Below are 26,809 nucleotides of genomic sequence, written 5' to 3' on the forward strand. Positions count from 1 at the left end.
ATGGCAATGATGAAGGAGATTCTCCGATCCAGAAATCTCTTGCTTGTTGTTTTCATTCCACTTCTGCTGCTTCCTCTGCCGCTCTTATACCCCAGCAGCGTAAGTACATTTTCCTTTTTGTATTAACAAAGCCTCTGAGTGCAGTAGGTAGTCATGCTGGACAAGTCCGCAGTGTGCAAAAAGACAGACAAAAACCTAAACAAGCATTGCTCTTAGAAAAATCACGGACTGAAATTTGAAAGACTGGGAAGGTCACTGAGAAGTTATTACAATAAGAACCAGAGCCACCTTGAGTCATGTCACGAGCAGAGCTGAAGAACCAGGTGAAGCTAGTAAAGCACTATTTTAAAGCAGAAATATTGTATCTCTTCTTTTCCTATAATAATGTGTGTGTGGAAGCGGGAACAAAACAATATCTAATAAAATTTTCTTTAAGGAGAGGTCTTTAAAAGGAATACTTTTAGTGTCTTTAGCTTTTAATAATAAGTGTGCATGGAGGGACTTTCAATTTAGTGTGGGTTTATAGGACCACAATGCAAGTGAGGCAGGAGCTACGATTCAGTCACAGGTATGTAGGACCATGTACAGCATCCATTATTCTAAAGCAGGTGTAGGCACCTCTACCAAAACATTGCAGCTCTGGCAGTGGCTAATAAATGATGGCTCAGAGACATACACAACAACACAAAGGAGGGAGTAGCCTGTGCTTAACAGGCAGACCAGGGACCGGGAGTGAGTGCAGTTGCACTCCTGACAGTCTTTTGGAGCTACTGAGTACCCTTGGCCATGTGGTTAACTCTTCTCTATGCATGTTCTAAACCATAAAATAACAATGTTTTCCTACCTTATAGAGATGGTGACGTTTAACTTATCAAAACTTGCAATGTATAAAAATTCTGCAGCTGGTGCTTCCATAATGCTAGACATAGATCTGGCTGAACGGTGCAGCAATTTCCATTCCTTCCTCTATGATGCTGAAGATTAATTCTTCCTTCTAATACCAGAGGATTTATGAATACTACTACTTTATCAAATAGCAATGCAAAGGACTAGAAATTGTACAACAGTTTTGAAAAATAAAACTGTAATATTTTGTTTGGAAAGAAATACAGGATTCATAGAAAGGAAATGTTCCTATACCCCTGAACTGTATGTTGCGCTTTGAATGAGTTTTCCTGCTCTGAACTTCAGTGTGTATCTCTCATAGTAGTTGTCCACCTCTTCTGCCAAGAGAGAGGGCATGAATGACAATTGTGCTCTTCAGCGAACAGCATGGCTCACTATTTCACAGAGGCTTGTTTTATAAAAGGGTTTAATCTCTAAAATTTGACACTAAAATTTGTCACTCATATTTTCTCCCTACCGGATTCAGAGGTGCAGGCTGCAATAAGAAAACTCTTTAATAACCAAGGGAACTGTAATAACGTCATATGGGTGCTGAAACAGAAGTCCGCTGACAGTATTGCTGCAAGAATTGCTATGACACAGTACAAGCTCCTCTGCGCTCTTACTCTGCACCTCATGGTGTTGCTTTACTGCAAAGTGATATGAAAGGCCATCATATGATGTTTTACATCCACTTTATATATACATGAATGACCAAAGATGGCAAAGTATCGCTGTGAATCTGTCCCAGAATTGGACAAACGTTTATGATGTTATTAAGAAAACATCTACACCAAATAAACTCAGCTGACAATATTCAAGTGGTTTAGTGTAGTATTTACTTTGTTACAACCTATTTTTTGATTACTTCTTAAACCTGAAGATTAAATTTGTCACCTGCTGGCTGACTTATATTTTAATCTATCAGACAATTATATTAATTTTCTGCCTTTCTTATAGAGATCAGAGTTACCAGGTGGTTTACATTTGCATTTCTGCAGGGAATCAGCTTGCAGCTTTTTGGATGATATCAGCACAACTCTGGAAATGTCAAAGGAGCATTACACAGGTAGTGGCAAGAGCGACCAAAGGGAGCACGAGGACTCAGAACTGTTTGTAGATACGGCTAATGGGAATAACGTTCACAGCTTCTTTTCTGTTATTTTGTGACAAGAAATGGTTAGGTAAAAAATAAACCCAAGAAAATTTGCCTGAATTCTTCTTCACTTTCCAAAGCTGATACCTGAACTACGATTTGTACAGCAGGTTTGGGACACACATAAGTGTCTTTCAGGTCATGACACATACAGAAAAAAAAATTGTGCGTTTTACAAACTGTGGGTCTTTTTCATTCTGTCCTCATTTCCCTCATTGTTAAGTGACATGGGAGCATGTTTGCCTCTTTTTTTTCATCTTTACCCTTTTTTTTTTTCATCTTTACCCATTTTATGTTTTTTTCATGAAGGCACCAGTGACACCATAAAGCATGCCATATTAATCCAGTCAGTTGTGGGCAGGGTCTCCTATGACCACTGATCCTGTGGCGATACTAAACCAAATCAAGGACATACGGATGTCTCCTTAAAAATCAGCACGAGTTGCTGTAAAGCTGTGAGACCTGCAGCATCAGGTGATGTTGACACCTTGACATGCCAAATCAGTAGAACGGAGGACCCTAAAGCACAGAATATGCTCTGAACAGCCACGGATGGCATACTTTCATTCACCTTTGTTTTTATTTACACAAGGTGAAGGGAGGGAACTATAGTGTGATCCCATCAGCTCAAAGACAGTAGTCCAGAGGCTAGACTACCTCTTCTTTGCGCAGCTTAACCACATGCCTGCATGCAAGATATGCAATGCACGTCCTTAAGTGGGCTTATCTCCACCACAGTTTATTCTTCTTTTTAATCACTCTCAGATCCTCAGATGTTTTAGTCACAAAAGTTTTATGCATGACCATTATTGTGCAATCTTTAGCCATTGCTTACTTTCAGCTCCTCTTTTCTTTTCACCTAAGGGACTGACTGAAGACAGGTCGAAGTTCCTTCAACTATCACATGTTTTACTATTCCCTGCTTCAAGCCCTGAGGTAGGCTTAACAGTAATTTTCAACTGTACAACAAGAAGTGAGAAGAGTAAAACAGTTAAAATTATATAGCCACTACTTCAGTCCAGTACTTAGTAGTTCTGGTAACCATTAACTAAATATATAAATTCTATTCAGCTAAATGAAAGAGATTAATATGGTTTCTCTTGGTAATAATAAATAAAGCACTGAGAAAATAAATAAAGTTGCTAGACAAGCCGATTAAGTTTTTAGTGGAGATTATCAAACTTGGCTTTCCTAGTACTTGCTACCCGGTTTTACACCATTTAAAAATGTGCTTTATTTTAGTTTTGTTTGTAAACTGATTACAGCCTAGTGTATAGGAAACACAAAGACTCAGTCCCCATCCCAGCTATGTTTTGATAGAGATGCAACTTCCTTTTCCTTTCCTTCCTTTAGCAGCAGACTACTATCAGTCTACTTTATTGCTACACACAGAGGAGCAATAGGAGATAACAATCTGTGCTCAAAGAAATTGAAAAGAAGTATATTTTTTGAAGGATAAAATAGTTTTGAATTATGTTAGGATGAAATTAATTTTATTAATTTTGACAAAACATATCTCTTGGATCTTACATCTGCAGTGCTTTAAAATAAAATCAATGTTTTTGCATTAAAAGGCATTTTTATTCTCGAACAACTGCTGGATGTCATACAGAGCCCATGGAAACATTGCAGCATGTTGGCAGAAACTAATGAGTTAAAAAACATGTCAGATGATAGGCACTAGGTCACAAAAATGACCCTATGCTCTGCTCTCTGTGGAATATTAACCATGAAGTATAATGTAGTTAAAGGTGACTGAGCAGCAAGTTGGCTAATGTTTATGAGCCAGTCCATCAGCTCTGTGACTTTCATGTAAAATAGTTTTGTCTTCCTAGCAGAGTTTACTAAAAATCTTTAACGCCTGTCATCTCGCTTTTTAATTATTTCCATTTTTAAGTCAAAATTATTGGTTTGATTTTTTATGGCTTGATCACTTGAAGTTACTACAAACTGAACATCAGTCTTCGGAGTTTGAAATGACATAGCAAATCTGTTTTATAAAATACATGCTTCATAATCCACGAATATTTAAAAAACCACCTCTATCTCATTCATTCTAAGCCAACCTTCTCTAGCTTCTCTTGTAATTTTTTCTTGGCAGCAATGAAGCTACAACTACAGTGCAATCTTTTATCGTAATATTTTGCTGAAGGACCTGATCATAGAGGTCTAGTGAAACCTGTACTGGAGAGCATAAATCCCACCCTTGCTCTTCTATAATAGCTAAGGAAGAGAAACAAATACATACTGTGTGGCTCAGAGTACTTGTGCATCCATAGAGGAACAATCCAGAGTTAAATTTCTCCACTAGCCTTTCAGATACTCTTTGTAGTCTCTAAAGTAATTGGAGTTTATCTGATTCAAGGAAATTATTTTTTCTGATAACCTTATTTCAGTTATTTTGGTGGCCCTGCTTACTTGAATCAGAACTGTTTAATGTTACGCTTTTCTGAAATAAGTCAGAGCAAGGTCTGGCAGCTAATTTAAAGCCAAGTTTCTAAGTAAGCTTGGCTGTAATTTTTAAGCGAGTAAAGGAAATGGCATATAGCAATCTATTTTAACATTTTCTTCGGGCTGTGTTCTGCCTGTTACTACTACAAGCTGTACTAAAAAAAGAGGAACAGCTGATTGTGGCTCTTTATTAGGGGTAATGTAAAAAGGACATGTATAAACATGAATTTAAATACAAGCTATTGATTCATTCCATTGAACCCACATCCCTGTACTTTAGACCTTACCACCTTATTCACAAAACTGATTGCAAAAAAATGAAGTGTAATACATGCTCATTGATCTGCACAAGGATCTGTGGGAATTGCTTCTCTGACTTCTTGAAAGCTGCTTAATTTGGGGGTCATCCAGTCAGGAAACAAAAGTAATGAAATTATATTTTAACATATTCAAATAGCATTCGTGAACAGTGAATTTTCTAAACAATAGCCATTGTGAATTGTGAATCCATATGGGTCGGTAAGTTCATACAGAGCATCCAGTGAACAATGAAGAACAGGTAGATGTATAGCTGGTGTAAATCAGTGCAGATGTAGTAGCTTCCATAGCACTGCCAGTTAGACCCAGTACAGGACCTGGCTTCAAATTTGAGAAAAGGAAAGGAAAACCATTTTCCTGAGGGTAATTTCTGTAATTATTTATCAGGAAATATCCCCACGTTTCTAAGCATAACAAACTGACCCTAAGGAGAACTCCACTGAATGCCATAAATAAAGATGTATCTATCTAAAAAATGGACCAGAATACTTTCATGGACTAGCTGTGTTTTTCTATTAAAATATTCAGCAGATAGCACCTTTCTCCATCACATACCAGTTCTCCATGAATGCTCAGCGTGATGTTGTCATGCCTTTCTCTACCTTGGACACTAACCTTGGACAGTAGCAAATTTATTTGATTAACTGTTAACCCATGGCCTCTAAGCCCTTCAGGCCTGTGGTCTTCTCCCAAGGGTCTGTGGAAATAACCTGAGAAAATAAAATCAACTGACAGAAACTGTAGGTTTGCACACTGTTTTAAAAAAGCAATCTTTCAAAGTATTTCTCAAAAGAGTCACAATGTAGCTTTGTCCATGCTATGGCAAACGTGAACGTTCTCGTCTGATCCTGAAAACTATGTGTTCCTGTTCTCGTCCAATATTGCAGAGAGCGCTGTGTAGAAACACCAGCTCCACAGGCCCAGACTGAGAGTCATGGTTGAATGTTTAGTAAATACTGGATTACGGATATCAAACAAATCTGTAAATACACTTGGAACCATTGTTTTGCTGACAAATATGTTTATCCCAATGCTTTTCCCTAGCTTATGTGCAAAACCTTTCATTAGCGTCACCTTCTGGAACTGTCTTTTTCCATGGTAGCCTAGATTCAGACCCAAACAGCCGCACCTCAGGAGGTTCTTATCCAGTCCTTGCTGAGTTGCTGAAGTCCAGGCACCCTCAGTCTGATGAGCCCTATGAACTCATTCACAAGGCTTCCACAGCAGGTGGTGCGGCAGTAACGCGTAACCTCCGCGCTTTCTCCCCACAGGAAGCTTCATGTGCCTACGTGCTGATCGTCACGGCAGTATACTGGGTCTCTGAAGCGGTACCTCTTGGTGCAGCAGCCTTAGTTCCTGCTTTCCTATACCCACTTTTTGGAGTCATGAAGTCCAGTGAGGTCAGACCAGTGTGCAATTTTTTATCATTTAATCTTCTTACTCTCAGTTAATTATTTGAATAGAACTAGTATAAGGCATGAGGTTACATATTCTAAAAGCAGGTAATTTTGTTATCCAGGTGAATGTCTAGTCCTTTTTCCAAGTCATAAATTTAGTGCTGCCTTGTAGCCATAAGATCTAAGGCAAAGGAGTAGCTGTACAAAAACATCTCTTTGATCAGTTCTGAATTTGCTTACTTGAGTTTTTGGTGAATTTTGTTTTCTTTCATGGTATTCCAAAAATTTATTTTATTTTATCTACAGCTTCTTTTCTTCCTGCTTTTTTTTCTCTTTTTTTGGGGGGTGAGAGGGCATCACACTTGATACGTAAGGACTAGAAATACAGATAAGAACACAGAAGTATATATAGCAACCATAAAATTGTTGAATATCTGGCGCTGCTCATGCCCATAAATGGATGGAGTCAAGCACGAACCAAGAGTTTTATGACCTGCCTTATTCCTCCCAACGGTGTAAAAACTGTGTAATACAATCAATCAGGTACATTTCCATTCCAACACAGTTAAATATTTTCAGGCTTTTTCCCTAACATAAAAGTAAAGTAGTTACGCATTTTCATTACAAAATTCTGCAGCATATTGGAGGAGGAAAATTTAAGGACAGCCTGACAGAAATTCAGTGTAATATCAAATTAAATGACAGTGGGACTACTGCAGAAAATATATTATTTGTATTAGGAGCAGAAATAAAACCCTGTATTTAAAAAAAAACCCAAGTCTGATGATGCTGCAGTATTTCCAGTCTGCTGTTCTGGGGCACCATAGAAACCCTGCTTAGCAGTTTAAGCTACAAATAACTCACAGGATCTTAAGAACATGAACCAGTGTGTTGTATATGTGTACGTATGTATTAATAAGAATATTAGCATTCACTTGTTTCTCCAAAATGATTGTGAAAGGGATAAAGGAAAACAACAGATTCTTTGTGTGCTGGCTTGATGGATTCCTTTCATTCGGTTCAAGATTTTTTTTTTTTTTTTACAAGGTAGCAGGAAAATAAAGAAAGTTAATGAGAAAGAAACTGTTGGAACAAAGCCAAAAGAGTGATATTTAAAAGTCCAGGCACACAACTATGATGGCCAAGTCTATTTAGGTCACCATGGGGATTTGTTAAATAAATTTAATTAAATACTTAAGTTGTTGCAGCTTTCACAAAATAACGTTAGTGTCATTCTTGCACTTTTATGGAGGAGCATCAATATAACTCAGGACAGTGGAAAAAATGCTCCTTCTACTGATTTTAATTGCTTTTAAATGCTGGGGCTTACATTTGGTTAGAGGAATAGTTTTAAACTGAAGAAACAATGTTTTTGGAAAGATATTCCAGCAACAGCTTGGGAAGAATTTCATCAGAATGAAATGAAAAATTTAGCTAAACTCCAAGCATCTGTTCATAACTTATTTTTCCCATTTTGTTTCCTTTCACACAAAAGTGTGTGTGTGTGCGTGAATAATTCAGTTTGTTTTATTTGTTATTTTTGCAGTCACTTCACAGAACACCTTCTCATATCTTAGCAAGTCCCACATTCAAAAATGCTGGTTTGGAGGACCACCAGTGATCTCTGAATTTTTTCCTGAGCTAGTTGATGATTTTTACTCATTCCCCTTAATTTAAAGTTCTCTTTTTTTTTTAAACCTTGCCCTATTTTCCTGATACAATGGAGATGGATTTCCATTGTGAAAATTTTTGGCACAGGGTTTTTTTGATCATCACAGCAATGTCCCAACCTTTCTTTATTGCATTCAGACAGCATGTCCCAAAGGACTTTTTTCTAAAGCTGTAGGTTATAGGGATGCCACATTTTGCTCAACAGTTGAACAAAACATAGGAAATACAAATAAGATAGACAATGACATCTCTAGAATGAAAAAGCAGATGAAGCACATGAATAAGCTGCCTTCAGTGCAGAGGCTGGTCTGTGGCTTTTTCAGTCTGGGCCTAGCTGAGTATCATTAACTGCGGGCAGGGAACATCTGGCTCAAAGAAATAACATTTCTCTTGATCTCTTCAAAGCTGAGAAACCTACTAAGAAAGAAGTGGGTGTAGACCTTTGTTATTTGTAAGCACAACATGAAAGAGATTAAAGAAAGCATTTTGACTTATGAATTTTTCATTTTCTCCAGCTCCCTGTCATTCTTTCTCTAGGGAAAAGACTGCAATACCATCTTTCTTCTCATTCAGCATGCTCTCTGTGTCGGGCAGTCACCCCTTTTTTAACTGACTGTTTCCTGCTCACCCTTGATGCAGGTGGCTGCCGAATATTTCAAGAACACAACTTTGCTCCTCATGGGTGTGATTTGTGTGGCAGCTTCTGTAGAAAAGTGGAACCTCCACAAGCGAATTGCCCTGCGCATGGTCATGATGGCTGGAGCAAAGCCAGGCATGTGAGTGAACCTTTGACGTCAGGGTAGTCTGAGGCTGACAGCAACAGCCTGAAAGAGCAAACAACAACTCTGACTTTCCCATCCACGGGCAAAAGCTAGCTTAGTTTAGGGCTCTTTTTCCTACCCACCTTTCCTTTCAGTTTGAAAGCTTACAAATTTTCTCATCCGCTTTCTGCTACCTCCTACTCCTTTGTTTGTTGTCCCTTTGCTTTCTATTTTTTATTGATACTGATTTTAGTCTCTTTGTTCCTTCTTTGCCTGTAGTTTAGCAGACACAAAAGGATGCTTAAATCCTGGATGTGCTGAAAATCACTGTTTCTCACCTCACATGCTAATTTCCACGTGCAGCAGCAAACGACTTCCAATGATACGTTGTCTTATGACAGTTCTCAGCACAAGGCAGCATTTTATTTGTGCACAGCATGGTATTTTGGCACCCACAAAAAGAATAAGATCCCATGTACTTATCAGTTGACTAATAAAAATGTTAGGCAACAAGGCCTTTGATAGTTCTGAAAGTGCCTCAAGAAGGTTTCCCTGTGTTGTACTCCAGGTTGCTTCTTTGCTTTATGTGTTGCACCACGGTGCTCTCCATGTGGCTTTCCAACACATCCAGCACAGCCATGGTGATGCCAATCGTGGAGGCAGTGCTCCAGGAGCTAGTGAATGCTGAGGAGGAGCATGAGGTCATCAGTACTGCAGGCAGCACCATTATTGAAGAAAACGAGCCAATAGGTATTTGTCAATATTGGCCATTCTTTTCTCATTTGTTTATCGGTGACCAGACTTGTTGATACACGTTATTCAAATTCTATCTGGGTCAGAGCTGTCTGACTTGTACTGCCAAAGACACTGCTCCGTACTCTTTCTTTTGGTACTTTCATTTTTTTTTTCAAAAAATGAAAGAAAGTTTCAAGAGGTGATGGGAGAATTGGAGTTGGGAAACTATTTATGTTGAATGAGGGCAGGTACCGGAGTTTTTGTGTCATAAACTCTTAGGACATAGGATTTTACAGGGTTGTAAGGAAATGTCTGGGAAGAAAGTCAAAGAAGAAGCCCAAAAGTGTGCTCTGTGACAATCCCACACTTGCCCATTCTACCCTTCCAGGCTGCCCAGGTCAGAGCAGGTGCCACAAAAAAAAAAAAAAGTTAAGATCTCTAAGGTTTGTTTTGTTCATTCTTTCCCAAAAAGAAAGGATTTGGGAAGAAAAGAATCTCTCTCTTCTTTTAATTCACAGATTCCAGGCTGAAAATGATGTCATAGTATAATAGCCTTTTAATTGCCAGAGGCATGTGATCAGGAAAATACGACACAACAAAAGGCTGCATAAGAGTCACAGAGTACCTGTGAGGGTTTGGACAAGCTTTTATTTACAGTAGCTTCTCCAGGTTCAGTGGTGTGGCCCAGGGGCTCAGCTGAGCTCTTACCCCAAGGGCTGCTTTCTCTTCCTTCGTTGCAGGTCTCAGCGAAAAGCATGGCCAACCTTCACTGGAGCTTATCTTCATCAATGAGGAGTAAGAATGAACCCTGTACATCACAACTGGAGATTTGAGCCCTACACAGGTTGCAATGAGATGAACCCAGAAGTAGAGCCAGGAAGGGCAAGCAGAAGCTTACAAGTGAATGTTTTAGATGTGACTGACAAAGGAAAGTTTATATGAGAAATGGGATTAATGGAATCATAGAATCTTAGGGTTGGAAGGGACCTTTAAAGGTCATGTAGACCAACCCCCCACTGCAGGGAGCAGGAACATCATCAACTCGATCAGGTTGCTCAGAGCCCTGTCCAACCTGACCTTGAATGTTTCCAGGGATGGGGCATCTACCACCTCTCTGGACATCCTGTGCCAGTGTTTCACCACCCTCATTATGAAAAATTTCTTCCTTAGATCTAGTTGAAATCTACCCTCTTTTAGTTTAAAACCAAGGACAACGCCTTGTCCGATCCCTACAGGCCCCACTAAAAAGTCTGTTGCCATCTTATTTTGTAAGCCCCCTTTAAGGGGGGCTGCAATAAGGTCTCCCCGCAGCTGCCTTCTCTCCAGGCTACACAATGCCAACTGTCTCAGCCTGTCCTCATAGGAGAGGTGTTCCATCCCTCTGATTATTTTTGTGGCCCTCCTCTGGACCCTAGTGGTCTGGTTCTCACTAAAGCTTCACAGGTTTCATTTATTTTTTAAAACTACGGCCATTTTAGAGAGAAGGAAAATGTTTCTCAGGGTTTGAAAGACCTTCTTTTGAAGTCTGTGTTTGTGCTGTAGGAGAGTGATGTCCACAGATTTTTATTTCTGTTGCCCTGAAGGAACAGTGATGGAGAGGATCCAAGCCCAGTGTGGAGTGCCCAGAGGACATGTCCAGAGGGAAAACACTTACAGAGGATTCCTAAGGAAAGCCTGAACTGTCAAGAGCATTCAAGAGAGAGATGAGAGCAGGAGGAGGGAGAAGGAGGGGGGAGGGGGAAAGGGGGGCCAACAAAAACTACCCCTCCTCCCCAAAAAATGTAAAATATTTCTTTTAATATACACGAAGTTCTTCAGAAGTTTGAAACACTACAGATTCAATCAGGTCTCTATCTGGGGTAAAATCTAGTAAAGTGAAAAGGGCAAATCAAGGAAAGGACTAATTTCTTTGCCAAATTATCAAATTAACCAGCATTTCAAGATACTCAGGAGAATATACAAAGTCATTGCCTGAAAACTATGTTATAGGCTAAAGCCTGAGGAGCATCTTCTTACAAGGTGTGAGAATAAATTACATAATCCCTTCTCGAGCTCCTATTTTGTTCACAATTGTTCAAAATAAAAGAGAAACAAGTTGTTGTTACACCTTTAAAAATTTACTTTAAAACAAACATTATCTTTGAAACAGCACAGGTTGATCACTTTAAGTTGTAAGATCTAAATAGTTTTCTCATTAGTCTGGAGACTAATGGGTTCTCCAATATTCCCTCTGTTATTATTTCTTTTTATACCAGCCATATTTTCTGTGCCATGCAGAATCAAATTTTCAGTCTGACATTGTGCCATAAATCCCTGTAAGCCCTACTGAAGAGTATGTGTGGCATATTTCATAACGGAACTATTATTAAAATAGTATTACTTGAAAAAGAGCTTGAAATTTGATGAGAAAAGAAAAGTAGCACATCTTCTGGAATGAAATCTCTTTTCAATGTTGAAGTAAACGTTCAGTGGATTGTTTGCATGGTCCACATGCCACACAGGACAGATTTTAGTGCAGGCTTTAATGTGGTACAGGTAGGTGCTCAGAAACAGCATCAGAGAGGCTGGTGGAGGAAGAACTTGAGTAGAACAAGACAGAGGTAGTGCGGCATGGCCTGGTGAGTCACTCCACTGTGAATGGAGTCCATTCCTAGAATGGGGCATATACTACCTAGAATACGTATTTTTTCTTGCATGGTGGTGGAACCCCATTGCTACACAGCTAGAGATCGAGCTGTGAAACATAATGATGACTCTTACGTATCTGGCCAAGACATCACATAAGAGGTACTAATAAATGGTATTCTTCACCATTTCAGTAGGCACTATCTCTCCCACAAATGTTGCCCCTTCTACCCATGATGTGTGCCTTTTGAGGGAGCTGGGTGAACAGGCATTTTTAAAGTATATTTTCCTTTCTTTGTTTTTAGTGCTACTACTACTGACTTCAGCTCCTTGATGCACTCAAAGGTATTGTCATAGGTAGTATCTTCTGAGCTACACTGTCTTCTAATGCAGGAACCATCAGAGCAGAGTCCACACAGGTCTGCAACAAACTGCTGTTTCCTTTATTTCAAACGAGTAGTGGTTATTGGCAGAGAGTACATATTGCAGAATGTCCTGCTTTGTATGTAACCTACCAGCCCAAATCAAGTTGGGGAACTCTGTAGTGTTTTTTGTGGTGTTTTTTGTACTTATAGCTGGAGATCCTGAGATCCAGTCAGCAAACTAACAATTCCGTGTGGTTTCTAGTAAGTTCAGATATGATCTTTTATTGTCCAGGTATTGTCAGCTTCTGCAGCTGAAACCCCTCAGTTACTAGAAGAACCTACACATATGACAAAGTCATAACCTCTAGCAAGGGATCTGTTAGATTCTCCTACATGGCAGAGGGAGAAGACCTCAGCTTATTATAATTCAACTTTTAAGATCACTTTAAAATAAAATCCAATTGTTGGGCTTTTAAAATCTTTTTTTTTCCAGTGTAATGTTTACAGCTGAAATTTTAGTTTGTTTTGTTTTTGTTTTTTTTCAAAATCCTACTACCCATGACCTTTACAAAGCATCATCAATTCTAATCTAAGTGCTCCTAGGAACAGAAGAAAGGTTAATCCAAAGGCATTTGCCTCCCTACAGAGCATGAATGGTGTGCACATGATAGCCAACCCTATTGGAACGATGAATTCCAAGAGCAATGGGCAGCACCTACCTCAGGTAAGGAGATGTTAGACCCAGGGGGCAAGGGGAAAAACAGATGTGAACATCACCCGCTCCCCACTGTTTCATATTTGTTCCTTGAAAGCTGTGTTACATGGAATCATTCTCCATCATTTTACAGCAGTTGTGTCTTGGCCCTTTTGCTAGTTCTTACTAACATGTAGAGGCCCCCAGCACAGCTGTTTTCAGAAAACCCTCCCCCAATGGCTAGTACAGTTAATTTAGCTTTACATTCAGTAATGTGATCACAAGTTTGCCTTATTTGGCTGTTCTATGCACTTAATTTCTGCAAAGCCCCCTTGGAAAATAGTCCACCTCAAAAATAACAGTCCTTGATTACACAATATCATACTCAGAACTAAACCATCAGCAGGCATGGACCATTTAATTAGGCAGTTCATTAGGTAGCCTTAGCATCCACCTCCTTTTTGTCTTGTCAAATATCCCCTAAAAATTCTCCATTACGTCAGTCCATTCCAGTATTTCTGCTTCTCTTGAGCTGATCCAAGAAGAGATTGCTGTTTGGACTACAATTACGCAGTATCTTAATGGCATAAATTGATGTTCAGGAAAGATTAGGCTAAAATCAACACACAAATTTGCATTCACAATTTAAGAGTCTGAGTGTATGTTTCCAGAAAAAAGGCTATGTGCTGCTCCTGATACTTAATTTCCTCTTATACCCATTTCCCATACACATTCAGTGGTTATTTTGCAACAAATATACTCACTTCACTTTTAACCCACAGGGATTTTAGCCAGGGTACCCTCATCATGATGATGAACATATAGCATGACTGATTTTACTACATAAACCTAAACCCAAATTAATAAATTTAACAAATCTATCTGAACCACTTTCTGCCTTTTTTCTGATCCGAAATTACAGTTTTGGGTTGCTTTGAAGTACTGTACCTTTTTTTCCAGTACAAGAACTTGATTTACCAACTCCTGTCACTGCTAAGAAAGCTTCTTTTGGAGCAATATTTTCCTGCTTTTTCTTCCATATTCCCATTTCCGAGCCTTTTTCATGCTCTTTCCGAGACCCCTAGCACTCAATTCCTAATTAGAGGCCTTGAGCCAGTATAAGTGCAAAAAGTCCACCAAGCATTTGTCTGGTGGCTGCTCATAAGCCTCAAGGATTAGGGATTCCTGCTCCTGCAGTGCTGGCATCCCACCCCTGCAGCCCACAAAGGCTTTTGCTACCCCGCTGAGGTTCCAGTCAGAACTGGAGCTGGCCCAAACCATAGCCAGAAGTCTTATTACTGTTTGTCCTACATTTCTGCCACAGACCAGGCAATTTCGGGCCCCTGGACAGGTTTCTAGTTCTGATCCCAGTTAATCCCTGTAAAGAAAAATCTTCCCTCTCTTACACAAACCTGTTGTTTCTCTGAGACCAGCATCATAATGGCATTAGAGCAAGTTGGGTTGCAGTTCTGATCACCTGCTTGCTTTGGTGAATGTATCCCCTCACAGGCTCAGATATTGGTCCTGCCTCCCAAGCCCTCAGAACTGGGCCTAAGCACTAAGTACCGGTATCAGAGCAGACATGACCACATGGTCTGTAAATGCCTCTCACTGAGCATCTCCTACGCGGCAACCATTGGAGGACTGACAACCATCATAGGGACCTCCACTAGCCTCATATTCTTAGAGCACTTCAACAAGTAAGTGATATTGTAGTTGTGTGAGAATGGTGGTTGGGTCATTATCATCTCTGTGGCTCTTCTCATGGGTTACTTACTACCTCAAGGAACCCTTGTAAGACAGTCTCTCTGAAGGCAATTTTGTTACCTCTTCTACTCTAATGTTATTACTAATGGTTAATGGTTGAAAGGGAGAGCTTAATTTAACACATATCCATGTCTTTCTCCCATGCAAAATACAAATTCCTCAGCATGTGGTAACATTTATTTTTCTTCAGCAACTTCTTTTGATTTTACAAACTGATTATCATGAAGGCAAGCAGGCACCCTGGAAAAGCAAGCACTAAATCCATGAAGATAGAGCAAAGACGACAAAGAGAAATTCTCACAAAAGAAGAAATGTTATAAAAATAAGCTTCAAGTTGTTCTATTGGTTCTTAGAAAGCAAGTTCTTATGATGAACCTAGAGGCATCACTAGATGTAATTGGGCTGCTCAACATGTTATGCAAAAATAAATAAACTTAGACTTAGAATGTGGCCTTACACCTTTGCTTCAGAGATGATGGGAAGCAGCTCCCTGGTCAGCTATTTCCTTTATCATATATGCCCAGGGCTCTCAAAGACATGAATGTTACCTCTGTCAGAAAGGTGGTGGTACTTCTCCTCGTGCACAGATATACGTCCAAGCTCAAATCTGATTCTGATCATCTACTGCTGTACTGCTGCCATGGTATCCTTCTTTTCTCTCTCTGAAATGGTGGTAGCAAAGAAAACTAATTTCAGAAGCCATACCATTTGGATTTTACAGAATTTCCAAAGATCTTGCTGTTATGACAGTTCCATCAAATGCACATATAAGACATCTTTTTCAGAGCCCAGCAGATAATAGTCATTATTTGTGTGGTCCGTGATACATACAAAGACATTCTGGGTGAAATCATTCTTAAGTCTGCCAACACTAAAAAGAGCATTAACAAAAAGCACAGGTAGGGCCAGAATTTCACTCCTAGTAACTCTAACAGTTTTTGAAACTGGCTAGACAATCCAGACCATCTGGTCTTAAAGCTTTGAAGTGCTATATGGCTCATCTGTTGGTCAGGTGTGGTCAATGATTGACATTCTTTGGGAATTGTTTTCACTATTCACATGTAATGCAGCTGTTGCAAATACATACTGATGCAATTTTTCTGTCATGCCATGACAAATATATATATATGTGTGTGTGTATGTGTAACTATGCATATTGGAGGTGCCTGTCCTTTCACTGTTCTAACTTCTTGTGCATCCTTTTTTTCCTTTACAGCCACTACCCAAATGCTGAAGTGGTGAATTTTGGAACCTGGTTTCTGTTCAGTTTCCCCATCTCCCTCATCATGTTGGTCCTTACTTGGTTCTGGATGCATTGGCTGTTCTTGGGTTGCAAGTGAGTTTAGGTTGTTCAAGATGCATGGTTTATGAAAGCAGGACATCTGTGGCTCCTTTAGAACATGTCTCAAAGGCATTTCCAGTTGCAAATGACAAAAACTAAGGCACAACTTCCTCCTTCTTGCCAGAACAATTACCGGAGAGAATCTTATTGCTTAGCTGAGCTGCACAGGCAGCAGTGTACTGTACTGCTGCTTCAGAGTGGAACGTCTAGGTATTGCTGATGGAAACCCTTACTATGCATTCAACTGATTTTTTTGACTCCCATAACTGTGAGAATCCCATTGTGGACCAAAAATCTTGTTAAAAGCCGTTTTGGAACCGTACAGCTGAAAAGATGAATAGAAAAATAACTGCAAGTGAACAAGTTACTTTTCAGATCTGCCTCCAGCTCAAGTAAATTAATGTAAGACCAGTTAAAATTCAAGGTAAACAGACTCCATATATATTTCTCTTTGAAGTGGAACAGACTCACAGCCTAAGAGGTGAATACCTTTTGATACCAGCAAGTCGCTTAGCCCCAAAATAAGAACAATGCTCAGTCTCCTAGTTCGTTTGTATGACATATTCCCTTTGCAGAGGCACTCAGCAAAGTTTATGAAAGTTGACTAAATGTGTGCATTTAGAGTGGATTAGTTAATCTGCATTAAATTGTCCTGCAGACACATTTACTCAGAATTAAATTGGCCTTAATTTGATTTAGTTTACTCTTAAAAGTAAGCTGAACTGACATCACTCATTCATTTCACCTGAATAAAATTATAATGACTTCTGCTTGCTGCTGACCTTGACTAGATTTGTAGAGGTAATTTAGAGGTGAATAGCTCCATGTCCTTCTCTCAGTCAGTCTCCCGAGCCTTGTAGTTCCAAATGAAAAGGCTAAAATAAGTCTTTCTTTTTTTTTCAGTCTTGAAAGGAAACAAGCCTTAACATGACCTTCAATTACTTTCTTTTTTTAAAAAATAAATAAAATTGAAATTCCACATTGCATCCAAGACCTCATGTTGATTAATATTGTTCTAAATAATACCAGAGACTGAAGCATTATCGACTCTTTGAGAAGTACTGGTTGATTCCAAGCCTCCTTAATCTCTGACTCCTGTTCACTGCAGTTCGTTAAAGAACATATTATGTTAGGGGTTTGGCTACAACACTTTACCTTCACATCCTACTAAACCTAGAAACACTTATATTGAAACAGCTGCCTAATGCCTGTGCATACATGCTTACTGAATTCCCGTAATGTTTGTGTTCTTTTCCTGGGAAGCCCAGTGTCATCTACCTGTTCTTACTTGGCCCAGTTGGAACAAGAAGTCAGACTTGCTTTTTAGGCTCTAGACTAGGTCAAAGGGCAAGGATAATGGACCCATCAAATGATTTTTTACCAGCAAAGCAGAGCTAAGGGTGGAATCGTTACTATAGAACTGGCCATTATAAACCATATAGCTCTTCTCTTCCAGCAGCTACATTACTGCTGGTGGATTTTACTGGAGCCTAATAGCAAGGTTTGCAAGGAAATTTAAATACCTACAGGTGCAGGGCAGTGCTAAGTGTGCTAACAACAAGTGTCACATAGGTGCTCATTTACAAGTGACATGAAAAGCCCATTTAAGGCTTTTTGTTAACTAGAGAGGGCCTGCCTTCATCTCGAGCTACATCAATCCCTTTGAGAACCTGGCCTTATCCAGATACATGGAGGGAGATTGTAGCCCATGGTTTGGCCAGTGCTGTGGCATGGATCTTTAGTAGGGCAACAAATGAAATATTAAAATGGCAGGGACTACAAAAGCAGGCCATTGTGCTCCCATGGTACTTCACTCACTGAAGTCCCTGCTCCTGCAGCCTATTTGAGCCTGGCTTAGCTGCAGAGGTTTCTCAGCCCACCCCACACACCTCTGTGTGACACTCCACAGCTGGAGTGGAAAAACAGAAGTCTGTGGCTCAAAGCACAGCAAAGTAAATCTGTGGGAAAGAATAAAAGGAAAAGGTTCAAGTGAGCTTGCAAGTATCTTAATTTCAATTAAGAATGTCCAGGCTTTGTTATAGTATGAAGGCAATCCGAATAAACAAAGGACATCACTTATTTTCATATAAACGTAGAGCAGGTTTAAACGTATTTCGCTATGAAATATGCTTGTGCTCGTATATCCCCGGCAGAAGCACAAGTGTTTTTCACCGAGACAAAACAGGAGGCTGACTGCCTTGGCCTCCATGGCAGAGGCAATTTGGTGCTACACCGATAGTGCCTGGTTAGAAACAGCTAGTATTAGTAGAAGCAGACGGGTCATGAAAGCTGTTGGGATCCTCAGCACAGCTTTCCCCTTTTACTTACAGTGAATCCTGAATATTCAAGTCAAACCTGGGCTCAAAAGCGAGACTGGGCCCCATATGTGTTGGAAACCCCTGATCCGACAGGAAAGCATATAGTTCCCCCGTTAAAAATTGTATTGATAGCTGGCCTCTGTCACAGTCTTTCCACATGATGATAGAAATTAGCCATAGCCTTTGGAGGTTTCCTTTTTGGAGCCACCACCAGCGGTTTGAGGAAGCCTATACAAAGGGAGCCCAGCCACAGCTCGTGATGGCTCCGTGATACCAGTCAGTATTACTCAGAGCACCCTGGGGACCTTCCTACTATGTCTAGGATTGATTCTCGGAAGATTTGGAAACTAGACTACGCAAAGATCACATGCAACAGTTTCCCTTCCCATTGTCATCAGGCCAGTCTTTCCCAGTCACATCTTCCAGCAGCCTCTGGCAACTAGAATTTTCAGTGTTACTATATTTCAGCTGTTATTTTTAATGACTTTTTTTTTCATTTGATGCCCTTGTCTAATTTTACTGTCCTATCTACCTCAGTTTTAAAGAGACCTGTTCTGTGAGCAAGAAGAAGAAGACCAAACGGGAAGAAATGTCAGAGAGAAGAATTCAAGAAGAATATAAGAAACTGGGAAACGTTAGGTAAACCAGATCTGTCTTCCTCAGGAATTTGCCTCTCTCAGCAGGACCATCCTCTCAGATTGCCCACTGTGTTGCCTTTGTCTCATGTAAATTATTTTTAAACTGTCAGCTCTTTCTCCTCCTTTCTAAAACAGGAGTAGAACTGAATGCAAAAATGAACTACGATCAAAGACTTTGTTACAAGCATGCATTTATTTATTCATTTATTTCTAAAGAAAAAGGACATAAAAGGAAAGATTCAGGTTTATACCAGGGTCCAAAGGTCATCTGACTCAAGGTTTGTCTCTATCTTTGAACTAAACCATTAAAGGACCCCCCTTCCCAATTCAGGCACATACTTATTTTGGTGGATAGAAGTCCACTGTTCGCAAAGGATTTGCAGAAATCTCCCACACGATGAGAAGTACAGCCTGCCAGCTGCCCATGATAGTTATTCATGGTGGCAAGAAATGTCTCTTGAAAAGATTATTTTGCAAAATTTTAATTTTTCAAAAGGGATGATACCTTATAAAATCCATTCATCCCAAAGCATTTTTGTGTTGTTCAACTGAAATGTTGACAGGTGAACTTGCTGGATATGATCAACTCTGAATCTAGACTGTTTTTCAGACTGTGCCTAAATATGAAACCATACTTAATTTAAAACTATACTAAATTAAAACTCAGTATCCTCAAGTCACCTTATATTTATTCCATGTGTTTAAAATATCTGTGCTAATTTACATTTGCTCTTACGCTTTCTACACTTTTAAAAAATGCAATAGAAAGTGTTCACAGTGGAATAGTAACATGAACTTTATCTTATTAACATGTTTAATCGGTTAATAATGCAAATACGAAACAAGCATTCATAAATATTTTCCTTCAGGTCTCGCCCGTGAATGATAGATTTGCAAATACAGATGGATATTTTTAACCTAATTTTACTGGGTTTAGAAGGTTCTCAGCTAGGATTGAAATGGAGAATCCTTTAATTCAAACTAATCTTCCTTTCTATTTTCCATATGTTTTTTATTCTTTTTTTGGAACTGATTTCTACTTTCTTGCTTCTTCTGGAATTTGCTCTCAGATTTTCAGACAGACCTTGGATTTAATTCCTGGCTTTTATTTTTGCTTTTGTTTCTAGTTATCCTGAGATGGTGACTGGATTTTTCTTCATTCTGATGACCTTGCTTTGGTTTACTCGTGAGCCTGGCTTTGTACCAGGATGGTCATCTTTTTTTGAGAAGTAAGTGAAATTCCCTAAACAACTGAAAAGGAATGTGGCCTTGCATCTTCTGACTTTCTGCAATAATTTTTGGCCTTAAAACATCACCAGCCACTTTTAACAAGGTGGTGAAAAATAAAGTCTTTATTCAAAAACCAGGATTTTTGCTTTTTAAACTAAATCTGTCCACATGGCAGCAAATTGTATTCTTTCTCAGTAAGCAGAGTGAATTAAGTAGAGAAAGTAAAACAAACATATTTCAAATGTAAAAAAATTGTAGGGTCATATTTTGAAGTTAAAACATTTTAGTGCATTCATAGAGAAGTTGTCACTGGAATAGATTGCAATTATAATTCAAATATTTTTCTTCAATTTTATTTGAAATAATTTTTGACAAAAAGTGTATTTTTCTGAAGATAATTTATATCAAGAAAATGTCAATTTCAATTACGTATTATACAGAATGGTGACTGAAGCAAATAATTTTTCTTTTATTTTAAATAATATTGAAACAAATTATATTAAAAGTAGCTATAAAGACACAATGCATAACAAAGAATAAATTATTTGAACTTAAATTTTCTTTACATTTCTACTTTATAGAATTATTTTAATTTTTCATCCTAATTATGATAGAAAAACAATTTCTAGTATTTGGATTTCCTGAGGATATCTGGAGTTTGGCAGTCCTCAAAATACTTTTTTCAGAATGAGTTTTAAACATTTAATTTAAAATCATTCTACAGTTCATTTCTAAAGGATCACTTGGGTTTGGCTTTTACCCAGAACATTTACTGTTTCTTGCTTCTAGTAAACACACTATTTTTCTGTACCTCTAATAGATTTGTAAACCAAAAGGGTTTTCTTTTTTTTCACTGGAATGTTAAAAATTGTTGAGCAGTGATTGAAGGTGGCTACAGAAGTCAGTTTAATAAATGGCAAAAAATCAAATCTGTATCTTTGACATGCAGACATATTTTTCTAGTGGGCTGCTAGTAAGACTTCAGATGTGGAAATACAACTTCACCTGCAATACTTTTCTTGGAACCATGTACCTTGTTTAGAAATGTTTCTGTTACTGTGTTTTTATAATTATTCCACTGTTTCTCTCCTAGGAAAGGTTACCGGACTGATGCCACTGTCTCTGTATTTCTTGGTTTTCTCCTTTTCCTGATTCCAGCAAAAAACCCATGTTTTGGAAAAAGGGAAAAAGGTGAGAAGGATGCAGCAAGAAAGATCTGGCACATTTTCCAGTGCCTTTAATGACATTTTTCTGTTCTCTGTAAAATGTTCCAAGAAGAGATTGTTATTGTGGAAGGTCAGGGTTCAGTTTCTCCTCTGATACCAGCCTTTCCTTGATCAACCCCCTTTTTTGTTGTTGTACATAGTCCCTCAAAAACCTATGTAATGAAACACAGGAGTTTATAACTACCCACATCAACAGAGCAGCCAAGGGGAAGTCAGGACATTTGGAATTAATATGCTGCATTTTCTAAGGCCGAGCTAATCAGAGAAATAGGCTATGTGCTGCTTCTTCGCTACTCTCACAGATACTTCTCAAGATAACTCCCATGGATTCCATTATTCCTACTAGTGTGAAAAATGTGAAGATCTTTGCAAAAAGGCCAATGTAATAGTGCTCACACACTTGCTTTATTCTGATATAGGAGATGGTGAAAAGTCAACAGACATTAACACACTGGATCCCATCATTACTTGGAAGGACTTCCAGAAGACCATGCCCTGGGAGATTGTAGTGTTGGTTGGAGGAGGTTATGCCTTAGCAGCTGGATGCAAGGTATTGATTTAGATTTTCATCATTCTTCCTGAAAAAATTATAAACCTGGACTTTTATCCCTTTGTATGCTCCTTAGTTTGGATTTACAATGCGGATACTTTCAAGTTAGTACATAACCTAGTCCCTACTCCCTGCACTCAATGGACAGCTATCTAGGTAACAAAAAGATGGTTAGGGCTCAAGTCAATTGTGTAAGCATCTGCCATTTCAGACGCTTTAGAATATCTAGATATTCCTGAGAGGCTGGCACACATGACACAGGATCTGAGTGAGACCTCACACTTTCTCAACTAGCAGCTAACCAGACAGAGGGGGAACATCTCAGCTGCCACTGGATGCTTCTCTTTAGACAACTGATTCAAGCTCCTAGCGCTGACTCGACAAATCATACTCTAGGCTCTACTGACTGTATTTACACTCAGTATAATTCACAAATACACATCTAGCTCTCCTATAGACTCCTAAATGCAGAAAACTAAATTTGTGTATTTTAATCTCAAAATGAATTCTATCCAAACTGTGCAATGCTTCATCACCAATTTCCAATACTCCAGTTCCCATGCTGAAGAAAGAGCGAGGATCAGCCTCGATGCCTTTTTAATGTTATTAACTGACAAATGTATCTCTTTGTTACTATGGACAACTATTTATTAAGCACTGCAGTGAAATCCAGTTTACTGAACAAAAGGAAATGCAGAAAGCATTGACCTAAACTTTGTTTATTTGCTGGTGGGATTTTCAGATGCAAACTGCCCCAAAGAGAACATGCTGTTTTACAAACATAATAAGTATTTAGTCATTCTTGTGCTTCTGTCCTTTCCCCAGACCTCTGGCCTCTCTACATGGATTGGACGCCAAATGCTCTCCCTGAGCAGCCTTCCCTACTGGGCTGTAACTCTGCTGGCCTGCATTTTGGTGTCCCTGGTAACAGAGTTCGTTAGTAATCCAGCAACCATAACCATCTTTCTGCCTATTTTGTGCAGCATGGTGAGTAAAAACAATCACATTTTTCATCTATTGTTTCCTGACAGGCTCGTGGGAATGTTTCAGCACGTCAGGGTATTGGTATTCCGATGACATGAAACCCAGCCTCGGTTCCCAAGCTACAGTTCCGCAGTCTTGGGTTTAGGAAAATTAATAAACTTGGGCAGACAAAAGCATAATTTAGCAACAAGAAATCATTTTAATACCTCTCAAAGTGAAAACATAGCTCCTGCACTGAGAGGTGCATAGTCTGAGTGTAAGAAAAGGTGATGGTACAATCAACAAGACAGGTGAAGTCCACATAAAGCTTGAGATACTCTTATCAATGTTATTTTAAATGTGTTGTTCATTACTTAGTGGTCACCCACTCACTACTGGTAAGAAAAGGCTGTAGTAGTGAATTTTATATCAGATTAATTAAGGGGGTGATCTGGTAAGCATTCTATCATCCAAAATGGAAAGCAGAGATGTTTGTAAGGGACAGAAAAAAATCAGGAGACTGGTGACAAAGGCAGAGGAAATAGATACAAAGTTCATTCTACATTAGAATAGCAGTTACAGAAAACTGTCTTATTTCTTTTCTTTTAAGTAATGTGAAGCCTTTCTTACCAAGAATGCAGGTCATTAACAGTGTTTCCCTTTTACAACAATTTTACAAGATGGTCCCAGAGTACATTATATGAACTGCTCTGAGGTAATATGAAGATATGGTCAGGTGAAAATAAGCAATTATGTTTGTATGGTTTATAAGTTTATGTTTATGGTTTATAACTCAAGTTTACCTCTGCTCCCTGCAGAAGGAGACTCTTCTAAAGATAAATTTAGAGCAGTAATCTACTTTTAGGAGTCTGAACTGCCATCTTAAGGCAGTCTCTGTTTTTTGACTGTAAAAGTAACCTGTAGACATTTCCCTCTCCAAACTGAAGTTAGCCTTGTGAATACCCTTCCCTTTCCCTCTGACATAAGACTAGGCCATAGTAATGTAAACAAAAAAGCAAAATTTCTCCATCACCGAAGGCTACAGTGGAAGAACAATTCTCCAGACCACTATAAAGAATATTCTATCACCACTGCCTTCTCACCATGCAAGCTTGGACCACAAACTACTAGTTTTCTGAATGACTAATGGTCTCAGTATCTTCAGCAACTGAAGAAAGTAAGTTCTTCATGCCAACATGTTGTGACTTCTCTTGGATGAAGACTGAAGTGGCAGTCAGTGTTAAGGTCCAGAAGACACAATAGAATGACATGGAGAACAAGTGGGAGGAAAGAGCAAAGAAGGCCTAATAGTAGCAATCTCTACCCTCACCTAGTGTAAAATGGCTCGAGAGAAATCCCTGGAGCATGACCAGCTCCAAATTCTAGCACTACCCTACTCTATAAAACAAACAAAAAGACTTCCACACTCACATTTAGTAACTAGGGAGGTGAGGTTCACAGAATCTTGTTTTCTTCATGTAAAGCACAGAGGGTCCTTTCATCCAAAGTATGAGCAGTGGCTTTTATTGGTTAAGTGACATTTCTCTCCTCCTCTCTCCTTCCAGTCAGAAACCTTGCTCATCAACCCTTTATATACCCTAATTCCTGTCACTATGTGTATCTCATTTGCGGTGATGTTGCCAGTGGGTAATCCTCCAAATGCCATTGTCTTCAGTTATGGGCATTGCCAGATTAAAGATATGGTGAGTCTTGAGTTTGGGTATATCCTCCCATGCTTCATGAAACCTGAACACCTTGTCCCCATCACATCCAGCAGCCAATAATAATAATAACGATGATGTTGGTGCTAATATAAAGTCATATTGATCTGCACCGCTCTTATGTGACCAAGCTCTCAGGTTAAGAAGTTAGGTTAAGAACATCTACACATCTGCTGCAGGATACGCACAATTCTCATCATTATTTTTTCACAGATGGTCTAAAGAGAGCTCAATCAACAGAAGTAAACAATCCTTTGCCTTGACCTGTTAGGAAAAGCACTGGAGAGCATGAGAAATTAGATTTATCACATAGCTCCACAGGAAGTCATGTAGTTATCAGCGTGACATGTGTGGTATGATACCCCAATATGATTATCTGATTGAGAAGTTCAAGTAACCAACTCAGCAGTTTCCCAATGAGCTGCGTCAACCTCTGACTATCACTCCTGAATAGTCCCACAATGTGCACTCTGATACATAATGCTCACTGTGCTTTTTTTGGCTCTAGAAATCAATACATATAATTCATACCTACATATGTGTCAGTATACATACATACATACATACACCCCACAGCCTTCTTTTTTCTGTGTTAACTGTTGTCATTGATCATGCTCTGATGCATTTTGCTTTTGTAGGTGAAAGCTGGCCTGGGTGTAAACCTGATTGGCCTGGCTGTTGTCATGGTGGCAATCAACACTTGGGGAATTAGACTCTTCCAGCTGAATACTTTTCCAGAATGGGCAGTGGTCAGTAACGTCACTAGCCAAACATAATCTCCAATGAAAAAGAAAAAAAAAAAGAAAAAAAGTGCAAGACCAAAGCGAGTTGGGACAAAATATTAAACCTACATTGCACATATGAAAGAAAGGAGAAAACTTGTGTATACATAGAACCAGGATCCATAGCAAAACCATGAAGAAAATCCACAGGGAGCTCTTCTGCATAACTTTTCAGTTCTGAAAATCAGCATGAGTCAAAAGGAGAGATTACCTTTGCTCTGTTGTCGCTTTCCCTGTAATACCATAACTCTGAAAAAAAATTGTCCTCCAATCTCTCTGCCTATGGTTTTTTCATGCCCTATAACAGTTATGTAGGACTTATAAAACAGGGGATGTAGGACTCCAATGACAGCAGAAAAGTATACATACACTGGTGTACTCAGTAGTAGTTCAGTCCTTCCATTGACTCCTATAGTGAATGAAGGGTGAGTTTTATTCCAACACCCAGAGTTTTACGAGCCTACTTCTTTTAAAGGCAAATTATTATTCTTCTTTTGAGATGAGTCATCACTATGTTGGAAAAAAACATTTTCCCCACTAATGCATATGTCTTGGAAAGAAATACAGTTACCAACTAGCAGCTACAGCACTTCAAAGGGATAATAGAAACCACCACACAGACAGGAAGGAGAAGTCTCCTGAGAAGGAGATTTTTTTTTTTTCCACAGCAGCAGTATAAAGTTTCCAATATTGCAGTACTTTTAATCTCTGCTTTGAAAGGAAGAGCTTCAGAAAGAGATAGAAAGTTTTGGTCAATACCGTCTTTCCTTATTATTGTACTGGTGTGGGAGTTTTTTCAGCAGGGGAAGCTGTGACCAGCAAAACCTTACCAGACCAACAGACCCATCGCTCTCCTCTCTCTTTAGCTGTTGTTTAGATAGTTAGGCACTTACGATTCCCCTGACAGAGGAAGTACAATCTCGTCCAAGGTGGCACTCAGTGCTGCTCCATGAGTAAGAAGGGAGAGGGCTGAAGTGGAGTGGTGCTGGTGTATATCCTCATCGTGCACACTCGAACATCACACCCACCTGCTCTCTAGCAGCCCAGAGAACAGGAACTTCAAATGTAGGAAACTGTGAAATAGAGCAGATGATAACTACCAAACCAAAAAGCCAATCTCTTTATCACCTGCAAAGTGAATGCCCTGCTTTTCTGACTGGATCCCTGTGATACTCAGTAAACTTTCTCTTGTATTATGTCCTGGTTTTAATCAT

General features: G+C 39.2%; 1 protein-coding gene across 1 annotated transcript; it reads left to right on the forward strand.

The window, feature by feature from the left end:
* On the forward strand, positions 1-26,538 carry SLC13A4 (solute carrier family 13 member 4; the record flags this gene model as incomplete). The annotated part of the gene is made up of 16 exons (XM_082014418.1): positions 1-99; positions 6,082-6,210; positions 8,518-8,654; positions 9,208-9,389; positions 10,115-10,169; positions 12,305-12,344; positions 13,011-13,088; positions 14,568-14,758; positions 16,042-16,161; positions 19,023-19,124; positions 20,251-20,352; positions 21,447-21,544; positions 21,999-22,129; positions 22,955-23,116; positions 24,658-24,795; positions 25,452-26,538. 16 exons carry the CDS (start codon positions 1-3, stop codon positions 25,587-25,589), a joined length of 1,902 nt encoding a protein of 633 aa, XP_081870544.1. The 3' UTR covers positions 25,590-26,538.
* Between the last annotated feature and the right edge of the window lie 271 nt (positions 26,539-26,809).

This window comes from Phaethon aethereus (genome assembly GCF_964289735.1).
Source record: "Phaethon aethereus genome assembly, chromosome: 1".
In the NCBI taxonomy this organism is placed as follows: Eukaryota; Metazoa; Chordata; class Aves; order Phaethontiformes; family Phaethontidae; genus Phaethon; species Phaethon aethereus.